Source organism: Bos grunniens, chromosome 17 (assembly GCF_055505025.1).
Source record: "Bos grunniens cultivar Pamir isolate PY7600 chromosome 17, Bosgru_T2T1.0, whole genome shotgun sequence".
NCBI lineage: Eukaryota > Metazoa > Chordata > Mammalia > Artiodactyla > Bovidae > Bos > Bos grunniens.
This window is the reverse complement of record NC_141181.1, coordinates 56,045,632-56,065,479: the sequence shown is the minus strand read 5'-3', so window position 1 is coordinate 56,065,479 and position 19,848 is coordinate 56,045,632. Positions and strand designations below refer to the sequence as shown.

The 19,848-nt window shown below is 41.6% G+C and overlaps 1 protein-coding gene across 21 annotated transcripts in view; it reads right to left on the bottom strand.

The window, feature by feature from the left end:
- CIT (citron rho-interacting serine/threonine kinase) overlaps positions 1 to 19,848 on the bottom strand; it is a 176,690-nt gene that overhangs the window by 40,868 nt on the left and 115,974 nt on the right. For 17 of the 21 annotated variants that reach the window (XR_015144536.1, XR_015144535.1, XM_086347846.1 and 14 more), the window contains 5 exons: positions 18,723 to 18,839; positions 17,641 to 17,750; positions 16,477 to 16,651; positions 12,046 to 12,243; positions 2,500 to 2,553 (listed from right to left, as the gene is read on the bottom strand). Coding sequence is in view for 19 of the 21 variants with exons in the window: in XM_086347846.1 (XP_086203972.1) it covers positions 2,500 to 2,553; positions 12,046 to 12,243; positions 16,477 to 16,651; positions 17,641 to 17,750; positions 18,723 to 18,839 (654 nt within the window). In the remaining 2 variants the exon portion in view is untranslated. The remainder of the gene's footprint in view (positions 1 to 2,499; positions 2,554 to 12,045; positions 12,244 to 16,476; positions 16,652 to 17,640; positions 17,751 to 18,722; positions 18,840 to 19,848) is intronic. The other 4 variants (XM_086347864.1, XM_086347865.1, XM_086347851.1 and 1 more) reach the window with 2 other exon arrangements.

Sequence of the window (19,848 nt, the reverse complement as noted above, 5' to 3'; positions counted from 1 at the left end):
GAGCAGTAGTTAAGTGAACTGTACATCCTACAATCAATGGTGCATTGGAATTGAGGACATATAATGTCACCCCCATTTTATGGACGAAGAAATGGAGGCTCCAGTGTATAACATCACACAGGTTACTGAGAGGCCAGTTTAGAATCTCAGCTAGTCTATCTGACTCCAGAGCACATAGTTTGGACCCCCAAGCCACCCAGCTGGCCTAGCTGAAAGGTGGGTAGATGTCACTCTCTTGGGTTCCCCCTCCCACTAGGGTAGATCCCCAAAGGCTTCAGAAAGCCAAGGGTAAGTAAACGAAGGATTAGAAGTAATTGTTCCAGGAAAAGCAAATTTGAGGGATAAAGAGAGTATAAAAGTTATATAAGTTAAGAAAGTAACCAATTTTGTAAGTTAAGAAAGTAACCAATTTTATTCTATATATTGGCATATCCTATTAAAACTAGATTTCTGATTTTAAAAATGGGGTGGGGAAGGGTGGATAACAAAAGTGCACAGGAAACTCTTGAGAGTGATGACTACAGTTGTCATTTTGATTGTTTTGCTAGTTTTAAAGATACACACACATTTGAAATCTCATTGGGTTATTGTACTCCAATTATCCCTCAATAAAGCTGTTTTAAAGTAAATAAATAAATGACTTTTTTAAAAAAAGACTAAAGAAGAAGAAAACTCCAGATGAATGGAACAGATTATGGATGTACACATTTAAATGCATCCAAGATTATTTTAGGAAAAAATAGTAATGCAAAAAAAAAAAAAAAATCACAGTGCTAAAATCATCTATATCTTATTCAGTGATCATTTATGAGCATGTATGTATATAAGCAGATAACTCTCATGTAAAAGAAGAAACCAAGACAATTAACAAACTTTAAAAGTAAAGCAAAAGAGTACAGGAACAGAATATATCAATTTCTCAAGGAAGGGAGGTGAGAATGGAGGAAATCAACAGATACCCCTAAGGCAGGCTCACCCCACATCTGGCCACTGGCATCAGGCAGTACAGACCTAAATACCTGTCAGGCACCTACCAGAGTTAAGTGGAGGCATGTCCCATGACCTAGCTCTTCCACTCCTGGGCATATATATATATATATGTTCATCAGAAACAAAGGCTTGTAAGCACCAAAGGACCTGTACAAGAGCGCTTCCTAATAGCTCTGTTCCTACCACAAACAACTCCAACACCCATCAACAGGAGAACAGATAAACAAACTCCAGATCTAAACACACACTAGAAACATGACACCATAATAAAAAAGAACAAAATCATGACAGTGCAACATGGATGAACCCTCACAGACAATTTAAGTAACAAAAAGGCTCAACCCAAAGACCATATCTTCTAATGGTCTCATTCATATGAAATTCAAGAACAGGTAAAACTAATGTGCAGTATCAAAGATCAGACTACTAGTTACCCTTTGGGCAAAGCACACTGATGGGAAGAGGACAACAGGAGCCTTCCGGGAGCTGAAACATTCTGTATCTTGGTCTTTATTGTGGTTATACAAGTTGTCTATTCACATACAAATCAATTGAGCTGTACACTTAAGATTAGTTGCACTTCGTGCACTTTACTGTGTGCATTCTATAGCTAAATGAAGGGAGGCGGGATGTAGGGGGCATATACCATCAAGACTTAATGTCTCATTTATAGTAGGTAAAGAGAAAAGAAGGAGTTTATTACCAGAAAATAAAATATGTATATAGGATGTAGAAGGGTGTTTCTGGAAATTCACAGATGCAAATAATACAAATAGAGACCAGCTCACTGAGAACTAAGGAGGGGACAAAGCAATGAAAGGACCAAAGAAAGGAGGTAGAACCATGAATAAAGGACACCATCCCTACCTTCTGAAAGGGGCCTATTTCAGTCCTTCACTCTGATCAAAAATAGACATTTTACCCTATTACATAACCTATGAATGATGCTTATCTGCTCCTGGAATTGACTTCTCTCAATATAAATAACATCTCCCAAAGAGTCCTAAATTCTGCATTTGCATGTTTTAGGAAGCCAGATTCTGCCTGTTAGAAAGCTAACATTTCTAGATTCTCCAGGAGAAGAACTTGTTGGTCTTCCCTCTCTGAAGAGGCAGCAGGCTGGAGAAGCCTGACACATCTAATTGCCCCTACCATCTCAGGCCCACCTCAGACAGAAACTTCTAGATTGGAGAAGGAGGGGGAGCTCCCTTGGGACTTTTGTTGCAGCTACTGAGACCCTATTAGTGGTTCTGCAGGGAGAATTATTTTGACCATTCCAACAAGCCTTCTCCAAACATGAACGATGGTTTAAACTTTTATAACTGGCAGGAACCCAAGAAACTAAGGTTTTCTGAGGCTTAGAAACTTCCGCATCAGTTTGACCACATCAACTGCTTCAAGCTGAAAGTTTATATCAAAAATCAGCCACCGATTTTAGAAAGAGACGTTCCCCCTTTCCTTCTCAGTTTTAGTTCCATGTTATTTTCATCATCTTTGGTTAATACTCACAGTACAGCTGTTACGAAGGGCATCGAATTTGCGCTGGATTTCATCTCTATGTGCCTAAAAGGTAAGAAGTTGATTATAAATTTTTCATAGGGTAGAATACAAATTCTACATGCTATGGGTCAAATAAAGAAAATCACAAGCCAAGAACCCTGTTGCAGCTGCCCCACTAACTTTTTTTCCAAAGAATTAGTCAAGTCAAGCCCAACATGAGAAGCTACAGAAATACACAATGCCTATTGATAACAATGAACTATTTAGACCACACATGGGCTTCCCTTGTGTCTCAGCTGGTAAAGACCTGGGTTCAATCCCTGGGTTGGGGAGATCTCCTGGAGAAGGGAAAGGCTACCCACTCCAGTATTCTGGCCTGGAGAATTCCATGGACTGTATAGTCCATGGGGTTACAAAGGGTCGGACACGAATGAGTGACTTTCACTTCACTTCACTCATACCCTGTACAAATACATATAACATTCAGATTAAAACTAGGGACTAGCAGAAGAAAGGAAAAGAACATAGGAGGAAGTTTTAGTCTCCTTTATTTGTCTTACTCCCCATTCTTAACCTTTCCCTCTTCCCTCCAATTGGCTGCCTGCCCCCTGCCCCAAGCCTTCTCCCAAGAAAGAACACACATACGTAGATACAGGACAATAGCCAGGACAAAGTAGGGACTTTAAAAAAGAAACTGAATCCAAAGCTGTGGAGATTCAGAAATCCTATATAGACCTTGAAGTAAATATACAGGCTTTCACCAGGGTCGAGGTACTCTAAACCAGTAGGATTCATTCATCTGACAAGGATTTTTCGAGTACATACAATATGGCAGACACCGTAGCAAGACACAGCTCATATGGCCTAACCTTCATTCTGGCGTGGGCAGACAGATATAAATAAGCACATGAGTACAAACAGTGGCAAGTGCTATGAAGGAAACAAACGGGGCCTAAGGAAAAAAAAAATAAGGGTGAGGGGGGAAACTCACTTAGATGGGGTAGTCAAGGAGGGTTTCTCTGAAGAGGTGACATTTAAACTGAAATCTGCAGGATGATGAGGGGCCAGCCATGCAAAAGAACATGAAAGAACAGAGGGAAGAGCATCTGCAAAAACCCTAAAACAAGAAAGGGTTGGGTGCATATGGGGAATAAAAAAGGACTGAGTGGCTACAACAGTTTTTTATACTTCAAGTTGTAACATGAGAGCAAGGATGTCAAGACGGGGTTTTTTGTTTTGTTTTATCCAACGAAATGGAATAAACAGGATAGATTAGAAAACATCAGCATGCATCTTGGACAGTAAGGGTAAGTACTGTTGTTGGAAACTTGTTTTATTATTATGAACATAATTCATCAAGTATAAGTTGCTATCAACTGTAAAATTCACCACAGCTTTATGTAACATTAAGAAACAGAAGTATTGCTAATGAAACTATGACATGTTTATGTCCTTATGACTATATATATAGGCTATAAGATACATCCTCATTAGCTACCTTAAAAATTAGAAACACAGTATATATGTTCCCTTGTAGTAGACTGTAAGGTATAATGTATTCTTCTGTGGGTTGTGGCCAAATGACTTTTGAAAATCACAGTCTAAGTCACAGCAAAAGAGGGAAAATGTGGCCCAAGTTGATGGTACAGAGGCAGGCCCAGAACCTTGAAGGCCCAGAAAGGAGTTTGGGTTTCATTCAAAATGCAATTAAATAAAGGTCAACAGAGGTTTTAAGATGTGGGATGACATGGCCTATCATTTTGTGGATGCTGTAGGAAAAACATCAAAATAGGACAAATGTAGAAGGAAGTGGAACAACCACTGAGGAGGTTATTGATGTCATTTAAGGAAAAGAGGATGGTGGCTTGGAGCAGGACAGTGGCAAAGGATGGAGAGAAATGGATGGAGGTGAGATCTTTTTTGGAAGCAGAGGTAATAAGACCTGCTGATGGACAAGGAGGCCAAGGGTACCCTAACAGACTTTTGATTTGGGAGACAAGGTAAATTTAGCTATGAAAGCCCAAAGAAGAATCCAGTTTGAGGCAGAGGAAAAAGTGGTCCTCCTCTTTAAAAGAAATATTAGCCTCTATCAGAAAATCTAGGCCAACACTCAAAAGTCTACAAACAATAAGTGCTAGAGAGGATATGGAGAAAAGGGAACGCTCCTAAACTGCCGGTGGGAATGTAAACTTGTGCAGCCACTACAGAAAACAGTATGGAAGTTCCTTTAAAAATTAAAAATAGAATTACCATATGATCCAGCAACCCTATTCCTGGGCATATATCTGGAGAAAACTCTAACTCAAAAAGATACAGGCATACCAATGTTCATATCAGCACTATTTACAAAAACCAAGACATGGAAGCAACCTAAATGTCCATCAACAAAGGGACAGATAAAGAAGATGCAGTACATACATACAATGGACTATTACTCAGTCATTAAAAAAAGAATGAAATAATGCCATTTGCAGCACCATGGATGAACCTAGAGATTATCTTACTAAGTGAAGACAGAAAATGACAAATATCATATAATATTACTTTACATGGAATCTAAAATATGGCACAAATGAACTTCTTTACAGAATAAAAACAAACTCACAGGCATAGAAAACAAATGTATAGTTACCAAAGGGGAAGTGGGGGGAAATTAGGAGTTTCTGATTAGTAGGTACAAACCACTATATATAAAATAAACAAGGTCCTATTGTACAGCACAGGGAACTATAATATCTTGTAAGAAACCATAAAGGAAAAGAGTATGAATCACTTTGTTGTACACCAGAAACTAACACCACATTGTAAATCAACTATATTTCAATTAAAACAAAAAGGTCTATAAGTAAGTCAAAATATTCATCACCTAATTTAGCTGTGATATACTTTATAGTATCTCTATTTTGCCATAAGCTAAGATTTCCACATGCTCAGTGGTAAAGAATCAGCCTGCTAATGCAGGAGATGCAGGTTCAATCCCTGGATTGGGAAGATCCCTCAGAGAAGGAGATGGCAACTCGCTCCAGTATTCTTGCCTGGGAAATCCCATGGACAGAGAAGCCTGGCAGGTTACAGTCCATGGGGTTGCAAAACAGTCAGGTATGACTTAGCAACTAAATAACAACAAAAGACTAGATTAGATGCTGCAGGAAAAAAGATTAGTGAACTTTGTAGACAGAGCAACAGAAACTATCCAAAATAAAATACATAAAGGAAAAAAAAAAAAGACTTAAAAAAATTAATACAGCATCAGTGAGCTGTGAGATAACTCCAAGGAGCCTGATATACATATACTCAGAATCCCTGAAGGAGTACAGAGGTGAGACCAAAAAAAAAATATCTGAAGAAATAATGGCCACAAATTTTCCAAAGTCAATGAAAAAATAAATCCATGGATGAAAAAGCCTAAATGATCCCTAAGCACAGGAAACATGAAAGGAATTAAGCTTGCATGAAATGAATAAATGAAAGGAATGGAATAAATGGAGTAAACATGAAAGGAATAAATCATATCATAATCAAACTGTTTAAAACCAGTAATAAAGAGAAAAAGCCTAAAACCAACCAGAAAAAAAGACAAGTTACTCAATGAGAAACTAAGAGAACAAAGATTTTTCACAGGGAGGTTGGGGAGGTTTGGCAGGAAGGAAGCTAGAAGACAGTGAGTGGAACAACATCTTTACTGAAAGGAAAACAAAAACCTGTCAACCTAGAATTCTATAGCCAGCAAAAATATCTTTCAAAAATGTCAAAAATGAAGATGAGGGTTTCCTTGGTGGTTCAGTGGTTAAGAATCTTCCTGTCAATGCAAGGGACACAAGTTTGATCTCTGGTCCTGAAGGATCCCACATGCCATGAGGCAGTTAGGCTCTTGCACCACAATTACTGAAGCCCATGCACCCCAGACCCCATGCTCCACAACAAAAGAAGCCACTGCAGTGAGAAGCCCATGCACTGCAATTAGAGAGTAGCCCTCAGCTTGCTGCAACTACAGAAAGCCCCAGTGCAGACAAAAATAAAATAAATAAAAACTTATTTTAAAAATGAAGGTGAAATAAAGACCTTTTCAGACATACCAAAGCTAAAGGAATTTGCCACCTGTAAACCTATACTACAAGAAATGTTAAAGGAAATTTAGGCAGAAGATGACAGAGTCTTAAATTTACATAAATAAAAGAGGATTAGAAACACGGTAAAACAAAAACCAGCAACTGCAGACTTACACATTTTAAATCAAGAGTTATCACTTAGAATCAGCTTCTCAAACAATTTTTTTCATCAACTAATTTAAAAGATTATAACTTTTCCCCAAAACTCAGCTTTTTTCCCAGCAACGATACAAGATTTATTAACTTAAAAAGGCAAGACTACTATTTATCCAAAGTAGAAACATGGCTATTTGTACTACTTGTGAATCTCATCTGTGGGTATCCTAGAGGAAGAAATACCACCCTTAAGTTATTAAACTCTAGGAGTTTACAGGAGTGAACAACTTTTTTTCTTTTAAGAACCAGATAATAAATACTTTTGGTTTTGAAGGCCATTCAGTCTTTGTCACAACTGTTCAACTCTGCTCTCATAGCACAAAGGCACCCACAGACAATATGTACACAAATAGGCATGATTGTGTGTTAATAAAACTTTATTTGCAGAAAACAGGAAGCATTCTAAATTTAGCCCACTGGCTGTAGCTTGCCAACTTCCACTCTAAATGACTATTTGGTGTAATATCTCTCAAAGACAGAAACAGGAAGCTAAAGAAAGGTAGAGCTAACTTCTTCAAAGCCTAAGCAGTGATCATTAAAAAAAAAAAAAAGCTCTCTAGCCTAGACTGAGGAACAGAAGCCCTGTTCCTGTTCCACTTTTTGACTAACTGCAAAGTTTCCAAATAACACCGCACCATTAAAAACTTGTTTAACTGCTCTACAGCAGTCTGAAATTCCAATCACTAATATTTCTATTACAATTTACCATTATGAGGCCTTTGCATCATTTTGACACATCAAAATGTGACACAGCAATCGTTTCTGAGGTTATAGTATAGGGAACTACCATCTTTATGACTTTTTATTATTGACTGAAATATAAACACAAGATGTAGAACCAACACTGTTGTGACTGCTGGAAGTACCGTAACAAACAGCGAACTGATCTGAGTTTAAAAATAGCAAGAAACAAACAAACAAAAAAAAAAATAGCAAGAAACATGTTTTATGTTTCTTTGAAATAAGTTGTAAAATGCATAAAAAACCAAAAGGTCACACAATAGTATATATGAAGGTAATAAAATACATAAGACAAGCTTTGAATTCTCTCAATAAAATATCCATGTTAATTAGATATTAGGAGTTACAGGGAATAAGGACTTATACCCTTAAAAACTACTGAGGACCCCAAAGGGCTTTTATTTATGTGAGTTATACTTATATTTACCACATTAGAAATTAAAGCATATCTTTAGTATTTATTTTAAAATAAAAGTACTGACTTTGTACCATTGGTGCAAATGTTAACACAATGAAAAATGCCACAAGACAGCTTAGTATTATGAAAGTAATCTGAACTTGAGGACCCCCATGGAGCCACAGACCCCAACTTGAGAACCACTGATCTAGGGGTTGAGTGGCAAGAGGCAGAATGGACAGACTGCAGCCTGGAAATCAGAGAGGTACTCACTTTGGGCAGGGCTTATATCTTCTTTAACTTTAAGGAAAGTTACAAGAGGAATGAAGAAAAGAGAATTATTATGCAGCCTTGAAGAGAGAAAATACCCACAGAGCTGTGAAAAAGGAAACTCATGTTTAGAGGTCTGACTGTCTTCTGGGATCCATGGTCAGGATCCTACAACGGGTTTCACACATCCACCTCGTTCTTTGGGAAGGCAGGGACCAAGAAAGACTGTCACCTTAAGTGACCCAAGCTCACATCTTGCCTTGCCTATCATGCCCATGGCTTACTAATTCAATTCAATGATTGACAGTTACGTAAAAGAGAAAAAGAGCATGCATTGACTAATGATTTTAAGAAATCAAAGAGGATAATCCTGGGATGCCACCATCACACTGTGTTGGGAGGATCCCTTTCTTGAGTGTCTCTATTATTCAGCATAAGTCATGTAGCCAAATCAGTAAAAGAGCGTGAGGACAGACGTGAAGCAAGCTCACTGGGCCATGCCGGTGGACACAGAGCCCGTGCTGCTCCTCTGCCGAGGACTCATTCAGAGTTACATCCCCATCACATCATGTGTCTGCATGCAACGATGTGTGCACACTCAAATTCTCTCCCACAAAGGGATTACATGGAGTCTTACATTTCGGTTCCAGGTGGAAAAATTCTCTCTTTCCCCAATAACCAATGAAGCATCTTAAAAGCATGGCTTTTTGTATAAATTTGACTCTCCTGTTGGTCTGTACCTTGACTCAATCTTAGCTTTAAATGGCCAGTGAATTTCAATGCAAACACAATTGACAAGGTGGGGAAAAGGTGAAAGTGAAAGTTGCTCAGCTATGTCCAACTCTTTGCGACCCCAGGAACTGTAGCCTGCCAGTCTCCTCTGTCCATGGAATTCTCCAGGCAAGAATACTGGAGTGGGTTGTCATGCCCTCCTCCAGGGCATCTTCCCAACCCAGGAATCAAACGGGGGTCTTCTCCATAGCAGGAAGATTCTTTACCAGCTGAGCTACCAGGGAAGTCTAGAGAAAGGGTGAGTGGGAGAAAAAAATAAAATCTAGGAAGATGGCTGCCCCCTCTGCCAAACTTCATCAAGGGGGAGCTCCCATTTAACTGTGTTCCATCTAACTTGGCCCAGGGACAGAGGCCAGAGGGGGTAACTGCTCCCCTCCCAGGTGAGAAAGTGGCCAACTCTTAGAGCAGTAATAGCCCATTTGACTATTCCCTTTTATTGATAAAACAGCCTGCTGTGAAGCACACAAACCACCTGGAAGATCACTTTGGACGCAGCTGACTGAATTTGATTGATGCTGACAGTGGGTCTGAACTTGGGCTGGAACAATGAGACAGGGAGGGGGAGGGTGCTGCATCTGTGATCATTTTCTCTCTCAGAAAATATACACTTGAGGACAAATTCAACAAAGCCGTTCAGGCGACAGCCACCTGTGGTCCATAACCAGGTTTATGGGACATAATCAAGTGGAGGGGAGAGAAAAAACCCATAGCCTTCAGACTGAACTGAAGCAAACCGATTTGGGGTTTGGATTCCTGCATGATGCGTTTACAAATAGCCGTGGACCAAAGGCACTTCCCTGCCATCATTGTGAACAAGCCCAATTTTCCAAGGGATCTTCATCTGTGAGAACTGTACAGCCCCAGTTTCCAGACTTAGGAAAGTTTTTTTTTTTTAAGAAGATGCTCTCAGGCAGTGATCTCATCTGACTAAATTGAGTCGTGACTTGCTGCTGTGCAGGCGTCCTGCAGCCATTAGACACAGCGCTTTCCAACCGGCAGCAAGGCAGGACTGAAAGACTAATCTCCCCACAAATAAACAATAGCAATGCAAATATACCCTCCTGCTTCCAAACAGGCAGGGTAAGACGCACGGCTACAAGATCCTTCCCAGTTCCAACAGAGTAGAGGTAAACGTGTCCTTCTCCTCTGCTCCTGACTAATAGGATTTGAGGGACTACAGGCCAGTCCCCTGGGGAGAAAAAGCTAAAGACACAGCGCTAAGCACACGGGCTCATCAAGTATGGATTAAATGACTGATGTCTCCTCCTTTCAGAGCTAGGGTGGTTTGTGGTTGGGGCTGGGGGTGGGGAGGGTGGCATATTAATATACAAAGCATTAAATATAATAGTGGCTGGATTTTAGGTGTCTTGTTTAGCAGCTAAGAAATGCTTTTGGCTGTCTCTTTTTGCATTCACCCCACTCCAGAAAGCATATAAGCCTTCTTGCCATATATATTCATTTCATTCTTACCTCTTTTTTTTTCCTTCTGTGATTTCTTTTCTCTCAGACTTTTCTTATTCTATCCTGTTATACTGTTTTGTATCTTTCCAAACTGCTTCCAATCCATTTTTGAAACAAGGCAGGGTATAAACAGATACTGTAACTAATTTCTTTAAACAAAATATTGGTGGCATGTGGCGTCATTTAATGAGTGTTTTCATAAAGAAAACAACAGAAACTAAGGTTGCAACCAATATCTGAACTTGGCTGAAGTCCTGGAAAAGCTATTATGCTCAAGCAACTTCCACAAAGGAGTTACTCTGCGTTCCCCAAATCCTGGAAACCCCTGTATCCTGGACCGGTCCATAAGGACCCTGGAACTCTCAGATCATGTTCCCAATTTGGTCCCCAAACCCAACAGTGGGAGATAACATCTAAGAAGAAAATTACTTAAAATAAAAAATATATATATGTATATATATATTTTTTACACACATATACATACATTCTTTTAAACAGGGTAAATCATAAACAACAAAAGTCCATGATCATCTGCAGAAGGTAATCCTACTCTGAAAGATGCTTTAGAGATGCTCACTGACAGAGATGGGGACAGCATCCAAAAATGAATCAGAATGAATAACATACTCACTTAGGTATTGAAAAAGGCACTGAACCCAATCAGCTACATTGTGCCCTGCCCACAGAAGAGGGTATCCTGACCAGCAGGCATGAGTGTGACCATCCGCTTGGCAAGAACAATATGTTACCATTAGAAATGTATGCACTTGATTGATACCAGCCATTAAACTCATTCAGCTCTCTATGCCCAGATCCACCAAGCAGCCTTCCAAGAGAAAAGGGATTTATGACTAGGTTTCGCTGAAGGGGAAAAGGGTGAACATTAACCACGCAGGGTATCCTGGTCAACTAGATGGATATATTTCCCTCTGCAAAGCTTGGAAGTTGGCATTTCATATGTAAAATTCTCATCAGTCTTGTTAGCCAAGGTCAGACTCTATGAGAAAGATCAATTGTGGAAATGGCCAAGCAAAGTACATTTTGAGACTTGCAGAAAGAACTAAGGTCTAGATCCAGGGACCACCCACCACCAAAGATCTATCTCCTGAGAACCCTCTTCATGTGAGCAAATCAGTCTCTCAGAAAGAGCAGAGAAGCCAGGTCCCTTTTACAGAAACAATTTCTCATTCATTAGAATCGTTTCCATCCAGAATCTACCAAATACATAATAAGATTCAAAACACAATCTAAAGGTTAAGGGGAACAAAAAAGGAATACAAATGAGGTTAATCAAAACAAAAATAGAAATATGGTAGAAAGACTACTATAATATATAAATTTTTTTTAATGACTATTGAAAACTAAATAGAAGACCCAGGTAAATAGCCTTTGATTAAACAGAAATTTAAGATATAGTGACGATAATTTTATAAAGAAGGAAATACAAAACTAAAGGTGGAACCTTTCAAGACCCTTAGGAAAGCTCAGTTGATCTAGCATACCAGTGCCAAAAAAGCAGCAGCCTACATAAGTCAGCTTTCTGCCCATTCAGCATTTCTCTGGCTTGTTTTTTCCTCTCTTGGCACTTTTAAAAGTGAGCAACTATCCTCAGCTCCACACACATCCTACCGTAAGCGCCTGGATCTCTTCTTCTGCTTCTGCTGTCGTCTCTTCCAGCTCCGTCTTGGCCTGGCGGAGCTGGCTCTCCAGGGCCGCTCGTGCTGCCTGCAGGGCTGTCAGCTGGGATTCACGCTCCTGCAGGGAGAGCTGCAGCTCTGTGAGCTGGCGTTTGAGCTCCAGTTTCTGCTCTTCATGTTCTAGACTGACCTGAGACACACACAGAGAGACTTGTTGACCTTAATGGAAGAGAAAGCCAAGACACAACCTGCATCTTAAATCTGGTCATGGAATCAAATTCTCAGCACTCAACTGAGAAGGAAAAAAAAATGGAATAAAACAGTTCTGATTTTGATGAGTCTCAAAAATTAACTGGAGTGAGAACACGTAAGAGTATGTATAACATATATACAGAGCATCCCTTCCTTTCCTTTATTACAGTGCTTGAGAAAGCGTCTAAAAAGAAACCACACAGTAAGAATCTCCTATGGAAATTATTATTATCATTAGAAAAATATTTAAAAGTGAACATAAATCAACAGAACTGGACAATTCTGGAACAATGGAACAATTGGTTCAAAATTGGGAAAGGAGTACAATAAGGCTATATATCGTCACCCGGCTTATTTAACTTACATGCAGAATACATCGTGAGAAATACCAGGCTGGATGATTCACAAGCTGGAATCAAGACTGCCAGGAGAAATATAAACAATCTCAGATACTCAGATGATACCACTCTTAAGGCAGAAAGTGAAGAGGAACTAAAAAGCTTCTTGATGAAGGTGAAAGAGCAGAGTGAAAAAGCTGGTTTGAAACTCAACATTAGAAAATTAAGATCATGACATCTAGTCCCATCACTTCATGGCAAATAGAAGGGGAAAAAGTGGAAACAGTGACAGATATTCTTTTGGGGGCCCAAAAATCACTGTGGACGATGACTGCAGCCATGAAATTAAAAGACACTTGCTCCTTGGAAGGAAAACTATGACAAACATAGATGGCATATTAAAAAGCAAAGACATCACTTTGCTGACAAAAGTCCGTACAGTCAAAGCTATGGTTTTTCCAGTAGTCATATATAGATGTGAGAGTTGGACCATAAAGAAGGCTGAGCACTGAAAAATTAATGCCTTCAAACCGTGGTGCTGGAGAAGATTTTTCAAAGTTCCTTGGACTTCAAGGAGATCAATTCCAGTCAACCCTAAAGAAAATCAACCTGGAATATTCACTGAAAGGACTGATGTTGAAGCTGAAGCTCCAATACTTTGGCCAACTAATGAGAAGAGCCAACTCACTGAAAAAGACCCTGATGTTGGGAAAGACTGAAGGCAAAAGGAGAAGACAATGACAGAGGAAGAGATGGTTAGATAGCATCACCAATCAAATGGACGTCTCCTTGAGCAAACTCCAGGAGACAGTGTGGGACAGAGGAGCCTGGAGTGCTGGGGTTCCAAAGAGTCAGACACAACTTAGCAACTGAACAACAAGAAAAAACATAAATAACACCTTGACGGTAATAAGGACATCTTTACAATGGGATTACAAGTGGAACAACAGACTGCATTCTACTTATTTTATTATTTTTTTTCATTCTACTTATTTTAAATATTCTTGTTCTGATTTGTTCTCATCAGGTAACCTGAATTAAGGTCACACTGTGAACTAATCATTCCTCCCTCCGTCTACTCATCTATCTACTCAAACTTTCATCTATTCAAGAAATACTTAATTGGCAAATTCTATATATAAGGAAATACAGAGATGAAACAGTCTCTGCCTTCAAGGTCGGGAGAAAAACTAAAAACCAACCATTGCCATACACTGTGATCAAGTGCAATGGTCCAGACATGCAGAAATGTGGGAACACAGCAGAGAGGGAGAGAAAGTAATTGTGGATCTGTGTACTGAAGAATCCCAGGAGCCAAACAAGCAGATAAGAGGGGAAAGAAAACTCCAAGCAGAGGAAGCAAGACATCCAAGGCGTGGAGATGTGGAAGACCCTGGCACATCTGCTGACATAACCAACGTGATAAGCTGTTCTAAGGACCAGACCCTGTGCTGGACATGGGACACCAAGCAAATAAGAGATGCCTGCTGCTGTTTGAGAGCCTGCTGTTTAATGAAGACGGCCAAGGGGTACGCAGGGAATAAGCTAATCATGAAAGGCCATGGGGACCCAAAGGAGACATCCCATCTAGGTCCAGGGGGTTGGAGAGGGCTCCTTGGGAAAGGTAAAACCCAAGTCTCAGCGGTCATAGGCATGAAGAGGAGAAAGACAAGAGATGCAACCCAGAGAACCAATAGGATTTTGATGATACAGTCACCATAGGGAACAGTATGGCAGTTCCTTAAAACACTAAAAGCAGAGCTACCATATGATCCCACATCCCTCTCCTCAGCATATATCCAGAGAAAGCCGTGATTTGAAAAGATACATGCAACCCACTGCAGCACTGTTTACAATAGCCAGGACATGGAAGCAAGCTAAACGTCCATCGACAGAGAAACGGATGAACAAGATGCGGTACATATACACATTGGAGTACAAGTCCCCCATAAAAAGGAATGAAATAACACCATCTGCAGCAACATGGAAGGACTTCAGATTGTCATACTGAGTGAAGTCAGAGAAAGACAAGTATCGTATGATATCACTTACATGTGGAATCTAAAAAGAAAGGTACAAGTGAACTTATTTACAGAACTGAAATGGACTCAGATGTAGAAAACAAAGTTATGGTTGACAGGGGGAATGGGGGAGGGATAAATTGTGAGATTGGGACTGACATATACACACTACTATATGTAAAATAGGTAACTAATAAGGGCCTACTGTAAAGCACAGGGAACTCTACTCAATACTCGGTAATGATGTATATGGGAAAAGAACACAAAAGAGTTGATATGTGTATAACTGACTCACTCTGTTGTACAGCAGAAACTAATACAACAACACTGTAAAGCAACTATAAAAATCATCCCATAAAAATTTTAAAAATAAATCAATAAAGTTAAACTCCAGACTCCCCTAGAGTACATACAGCCCTGAACCTCTCTGGAAGTGTCCTAAATTTCTCACACCACCCTTTGCGGGGCTAACTATACAGATTCAAAAATAAAGCAACACACCCTCCCTGGGTTAGATTAACGCCCAGTGGAACAACAGTTGTAGGGCAGACACAGAAGAGAGACACTTACGGGAAGGGAAAGCAAAAGACAGTTAGCCAATGTTCCCACGCTCAGAGAAATCTGAGTTATTTACACTCACACTGCTAAGGCTGACGCTACAGGGAAGTGTGGTTAAACTTACTGAAGAGTAAAAATATAGCCTGGATAAGAAAAGTAAAACCACTGCCTAAGGCTTCTGGACAACCAAGAACAATGGTCCTCAAACTCCGGAAGCATAAGCATCACCCAGGGTGCTTGTTAAGAATGCAAATCCCTGCTCCTCAGCCCATCACTGCTCAACTCAATTCAATTAAAAAAGCTGAGGGAGGAAGCTACCCAGGAATCTGCATTTCAACACAAAGGCCACGTGGTCTTAATAGAGAGGGGTCCACACATTGCCAACCCTGCTCCTTCAGAGAAGTGGCCTCACTTAATACTCCAGTACAAACAAAGAAGACATTCTTAAAGGGCAGAATTTCCTCATGGTTTAGTCCTTAACTAAAGATGGTCTGCTTAACGTCTTTGCCATAACAGAGATTATACACTCTTGGAAGAATTCCATCACAAATATGAGTCCCTTGTCATCACACCCAGTTGGGATGTCCCACTTTGAACAACCTCCCTCCTGAGTTCCAGTTCTATCTCTGCCAGTGTCTACTAAGCCAACCTGCTGGGCTGACAGCCCCACAGATCAAGGGTGGGTCTATCTTGTCACCACTGTCCATCAGGCTACTAACTGGCAAACGGCAGGCATTTAATAAATATACAGTTGGTGATGTCAAGTCACAGCTTAAATCAACCTCAAAATATTCACAACTAAATGTGTGAGATTTCCCTTCCCAAACCTGGCTATCCTTCCCAGCTACTTTATCCCTCTGAAAACAATCACTTTCCATCAAACAAACCTAAAGTTCAGACTTCTCATTTAGTCTCCCACTGCCACGAAACCTCTGTCACTAAGCCATACTATGTGCTAAACTCCAAGCAAGGACACGGTCACGTGATCCTCCATGACCCAGGACAGAGGAATCTCTCTGCCCCCATTTGAAGGTGCACCAATTTACGTCATCCTTGCGTAACCTGATAAAGGAGCAGCCCTAAGGCTGTCAAACTCCTAAGAAGTGGAGGTGGAATTCTAACCCAGACCCCTGTGGTCCCGACTGCACTCTTCACCACCATCCATGATGGCTATTGATTTGAGCTTGACACCTGGCTGGCTGGGGTCTCTGGTGCTCCAACAAATATCCTTGGGAGGTCACCCTTCACTCTTACCTCCCTTAGCCTGGTCTCCAGCTCCAGCAGACGGTTCTTGTCACTGTGGTCTTGGTGGCTTATTTTTTCCAGCTGCTCCTCCAGCTTCCGGTTCTGGGCCTCCAATTTCCCAGCTTGCGTCTCCAGGTAAAACTTCTGTTGCCTGAGTTCTGAAATCATCTCTTCCTGGGCCTTCCTGGTGGGGGTGGCAGGAGGAGCCAAGCAAAATCACAGTCTCATTAGAGGTGAGCATGTCCCCCCTTGGAAGGACAGGCAGAAACAGAGAGAGAGGTGTGTCTCAGTTACATGGACCACACTTGTTCCCAGGTTAGTGCTGTCCAGACCTGGCCTCGTGTGCATGACTCCAGCAAGGGGACCTGGGGCCCACTCAGTCCCCACTGTTCAGAGTCCCTTCTTGATGAGCTTAAGTATGGTCAAGGGATACTATCATTTCACTCTTTTGGTAGACCTTTTTATTTTTCTAGTCTGTACAGGACAGCAGGAAGGGCCTCCTGAGTACAAGAGCACCCTAATGACTCATTGAGATGGGCCCTAGGGAAAAGGGGGTCATAAGGAAAAAGAATGATACTCCTTCCACTTCTGCTAACCACAGGCTGCTTAGAAGCTGGAATGACTCAAACATCAGACAGTGGCCTACCAAGCAGGTTTAAACTAAGATGGGAATGTTTAAGGTCTCTAAAGGGACATATCTAAGGTGGGGTGGAAATCCTGGAAATTGTAATTCTTTGGGGGAAAAGATTAAGATCAAAGTGCTCCTGGATCACAGGAGAGTACCTGCTGAACCCCCTAAACTCACACCCCAGGGCCCAGCTTCACAGTTGGGCACACTGGAGATCACCTCCAACTGATAACAGGATGCAAGTCTAGGGAACAAGGATGGCAGCTCTCCAGAAGCCAGCTATAAATAGACTCGTTAGAGAGAGCAAAACACTCTGTGATGGGATGGGAATCTGAAGCATTTGAGAAAACCCAGCTCAAAAGAGAGGACAAGGTAGAGCGAGATGACTTCAGAGGGGGCAAAGCTTCCTAAGCATACAGAGGTTGGGCCCCAGAACAGGAGTCATTAAATCCACTTCGGCTCCACCACACAGAAGAGCAGAATTTGTGCCCCAGGAGGCAGGATCAGAGTGGAATCAGGCACATAGTTAGAATCTGAATACTTACATGTTCCTCTGGGTAAAGAGACTGCTGTTGGCCGCAAGTTTATTGGCTTCCGACAATTCCACTATCCTTTGTTCCAGGGATCTGATCTTGGAATCCATAGCATTGATCATCTGAAACACAAGGGATCTTTTGGAATCTTGCACACAGATGGTGCCACTGGAGTGAGAATGACACAGGCCACGTGGGCCAGGCAGAACGATTATCTGAAAGGCAGGACCATCAGACCAGAGACTCAACTAGCTTATACCCTGAGGGGCATAGATCTCACAACCCCAGGGATGGCACTCATTCATTTTATCAACGGAGGTTGCACATCCCCCCAGCAGCTGAGGGACCTGCAGGAAATACATGCAGGAGGACCTGTTGAGGAACCTGGCATTCCCTAAGTCAACAGGCCTCGTTAAATCCCTGTGTTGTCCGCATGTGACCTGAGCCTGCAGGAGCCTCTAAACCTTGCATCTGCAAGTTCCTGTTCTTATCACCCACGGGCTTGTCGTTCTCTGAGTGATTCCTTCTCACCCAGCCCTTACTGTCCTAGATTCTCTACATCAAAGCTTCCCCAACTTAGTGAATCATAAGAATTGGCCAGGACGGGAAAGGTGGGGAGGGAAGGGGCTTGCTGGTTAAAAATATCACTTTCCAGGACCCTCCTTTAGAGATTCTGATGTGAAAAATCTCAGTAGGGTCTGAGAGATAATAAGCAGATTAACAAGCACAACAGGGGAATCTTTTAAGCTGCAGGTTTCTGAAAACATCTGCCTACAGGGATTAGAAAGGAAATAAGATGTCTGGTTGCGGCCAAGGGCCACCAGGGTTGTTATCGGGGGGACGTTTTAAAAGTCACGGTTCTAGTTGATGCAGGTCAGCGTGAGTTCTTAAAGAAGGGTATGAAAGGCAAAACTGGCCACAAGCCACCACCACCACCACGTTTTACAAGAGGAAGGGCTTGTAGAGAGAGCTTTCTGTTAGTGACAGACTCCATGGGATAAAACAGACCAAATGGACTCTTCTCCAGCCCATGATTTCTGGCATGGTTCACAATCCCTCCCATTAAAACCGCCTTTGCGACTCCGTCTACCTACCGCCTTCTGCTCGCTGAGAATTTTGCCTTTCTCATGGGCCTCCTCTTCGTGTCTTTGCATCAGGTTCTCCAGTGTCTCCTTGTCTGCTAGGTCTTTCTTTATCTGATTGTCCAACACCTGAGGGGAAACAAAAGGAGAAGTTAGCGTCCTGAGCCCAGAAGACTAACAAGAGGTACCGGAGAAAAGTAGGAAAGGAGAGGAAAAGCACCGGAGAAGCCGCGCTTCCCCAACTCCAGGGCAGAGATGTATCAGCCAGGAAGAAGTTAAGAAGTCAAGCGTGATCATCAAATGGCAAGTAACTAGAGGACCTGAACTAAGAATTTATTTTAAAATTAGCGGCCAAAAAGACCAGAGAGGGATAGTCAAAGTGCAGGTGGACACCAGAATGAGGGCAGTGGAGGGGAAAGATCTCTCTAGAGATCTTATGATTTGCAGCTAGTACCTAGGGGCAACATTATAGTAGTCAACGTGCCAGCAGTTTTCAGAACAATGCTTGCTCTTAATTTGTACAGAAATAATCTCGTTATCTCCAGACTGGGAGTGGAAAGATAAAAAGCTGAAGACTGAGGAAACCTGTGTGACCACGGAAAGTTGACATTCAGAAACAACCAGGGACAAGAGGCTTCTGCCTACTGATAAAGTAGGTGGGGAGTCAATAGACTGAAGAGACGGCATGGGGGTGAACGGACCTCTTTCCTCCAATCTTTCCTCTGATCCAGCTGGGGGTAAAAAAAAAAAAGAAAAAGTCACTGGAAAGACAAATCTTTCCCAGGGGAAGAGAAATCATGTGTTCTCAGTGCTGAGAATGCCACTGTAAGCACCTAGTGTTCCCAAGAGGAAAAAATAAAACAGTAATGGTGTCACCATCCACCAGCTTGATCTAATGTTCTGCGAGGGACACACAGAGCGCCATCAGTTGCCAAAACAACCAGCGAAAATGAGAGGAAGAAAGGCGACATCATGACTTGCCAAGCCTTTGACCCTGTGTTTCTCATCACTGAGCTTCTCTGAATGACACCACATCTGATACTGGGAAGAAAGCCCAAAGAATTGGGGTCACAGATGGGAGCTGAAATCTGCCTTTCCCACTGTCTATTGTGAAGGGCCCTTCACAGCTCATGGGGAC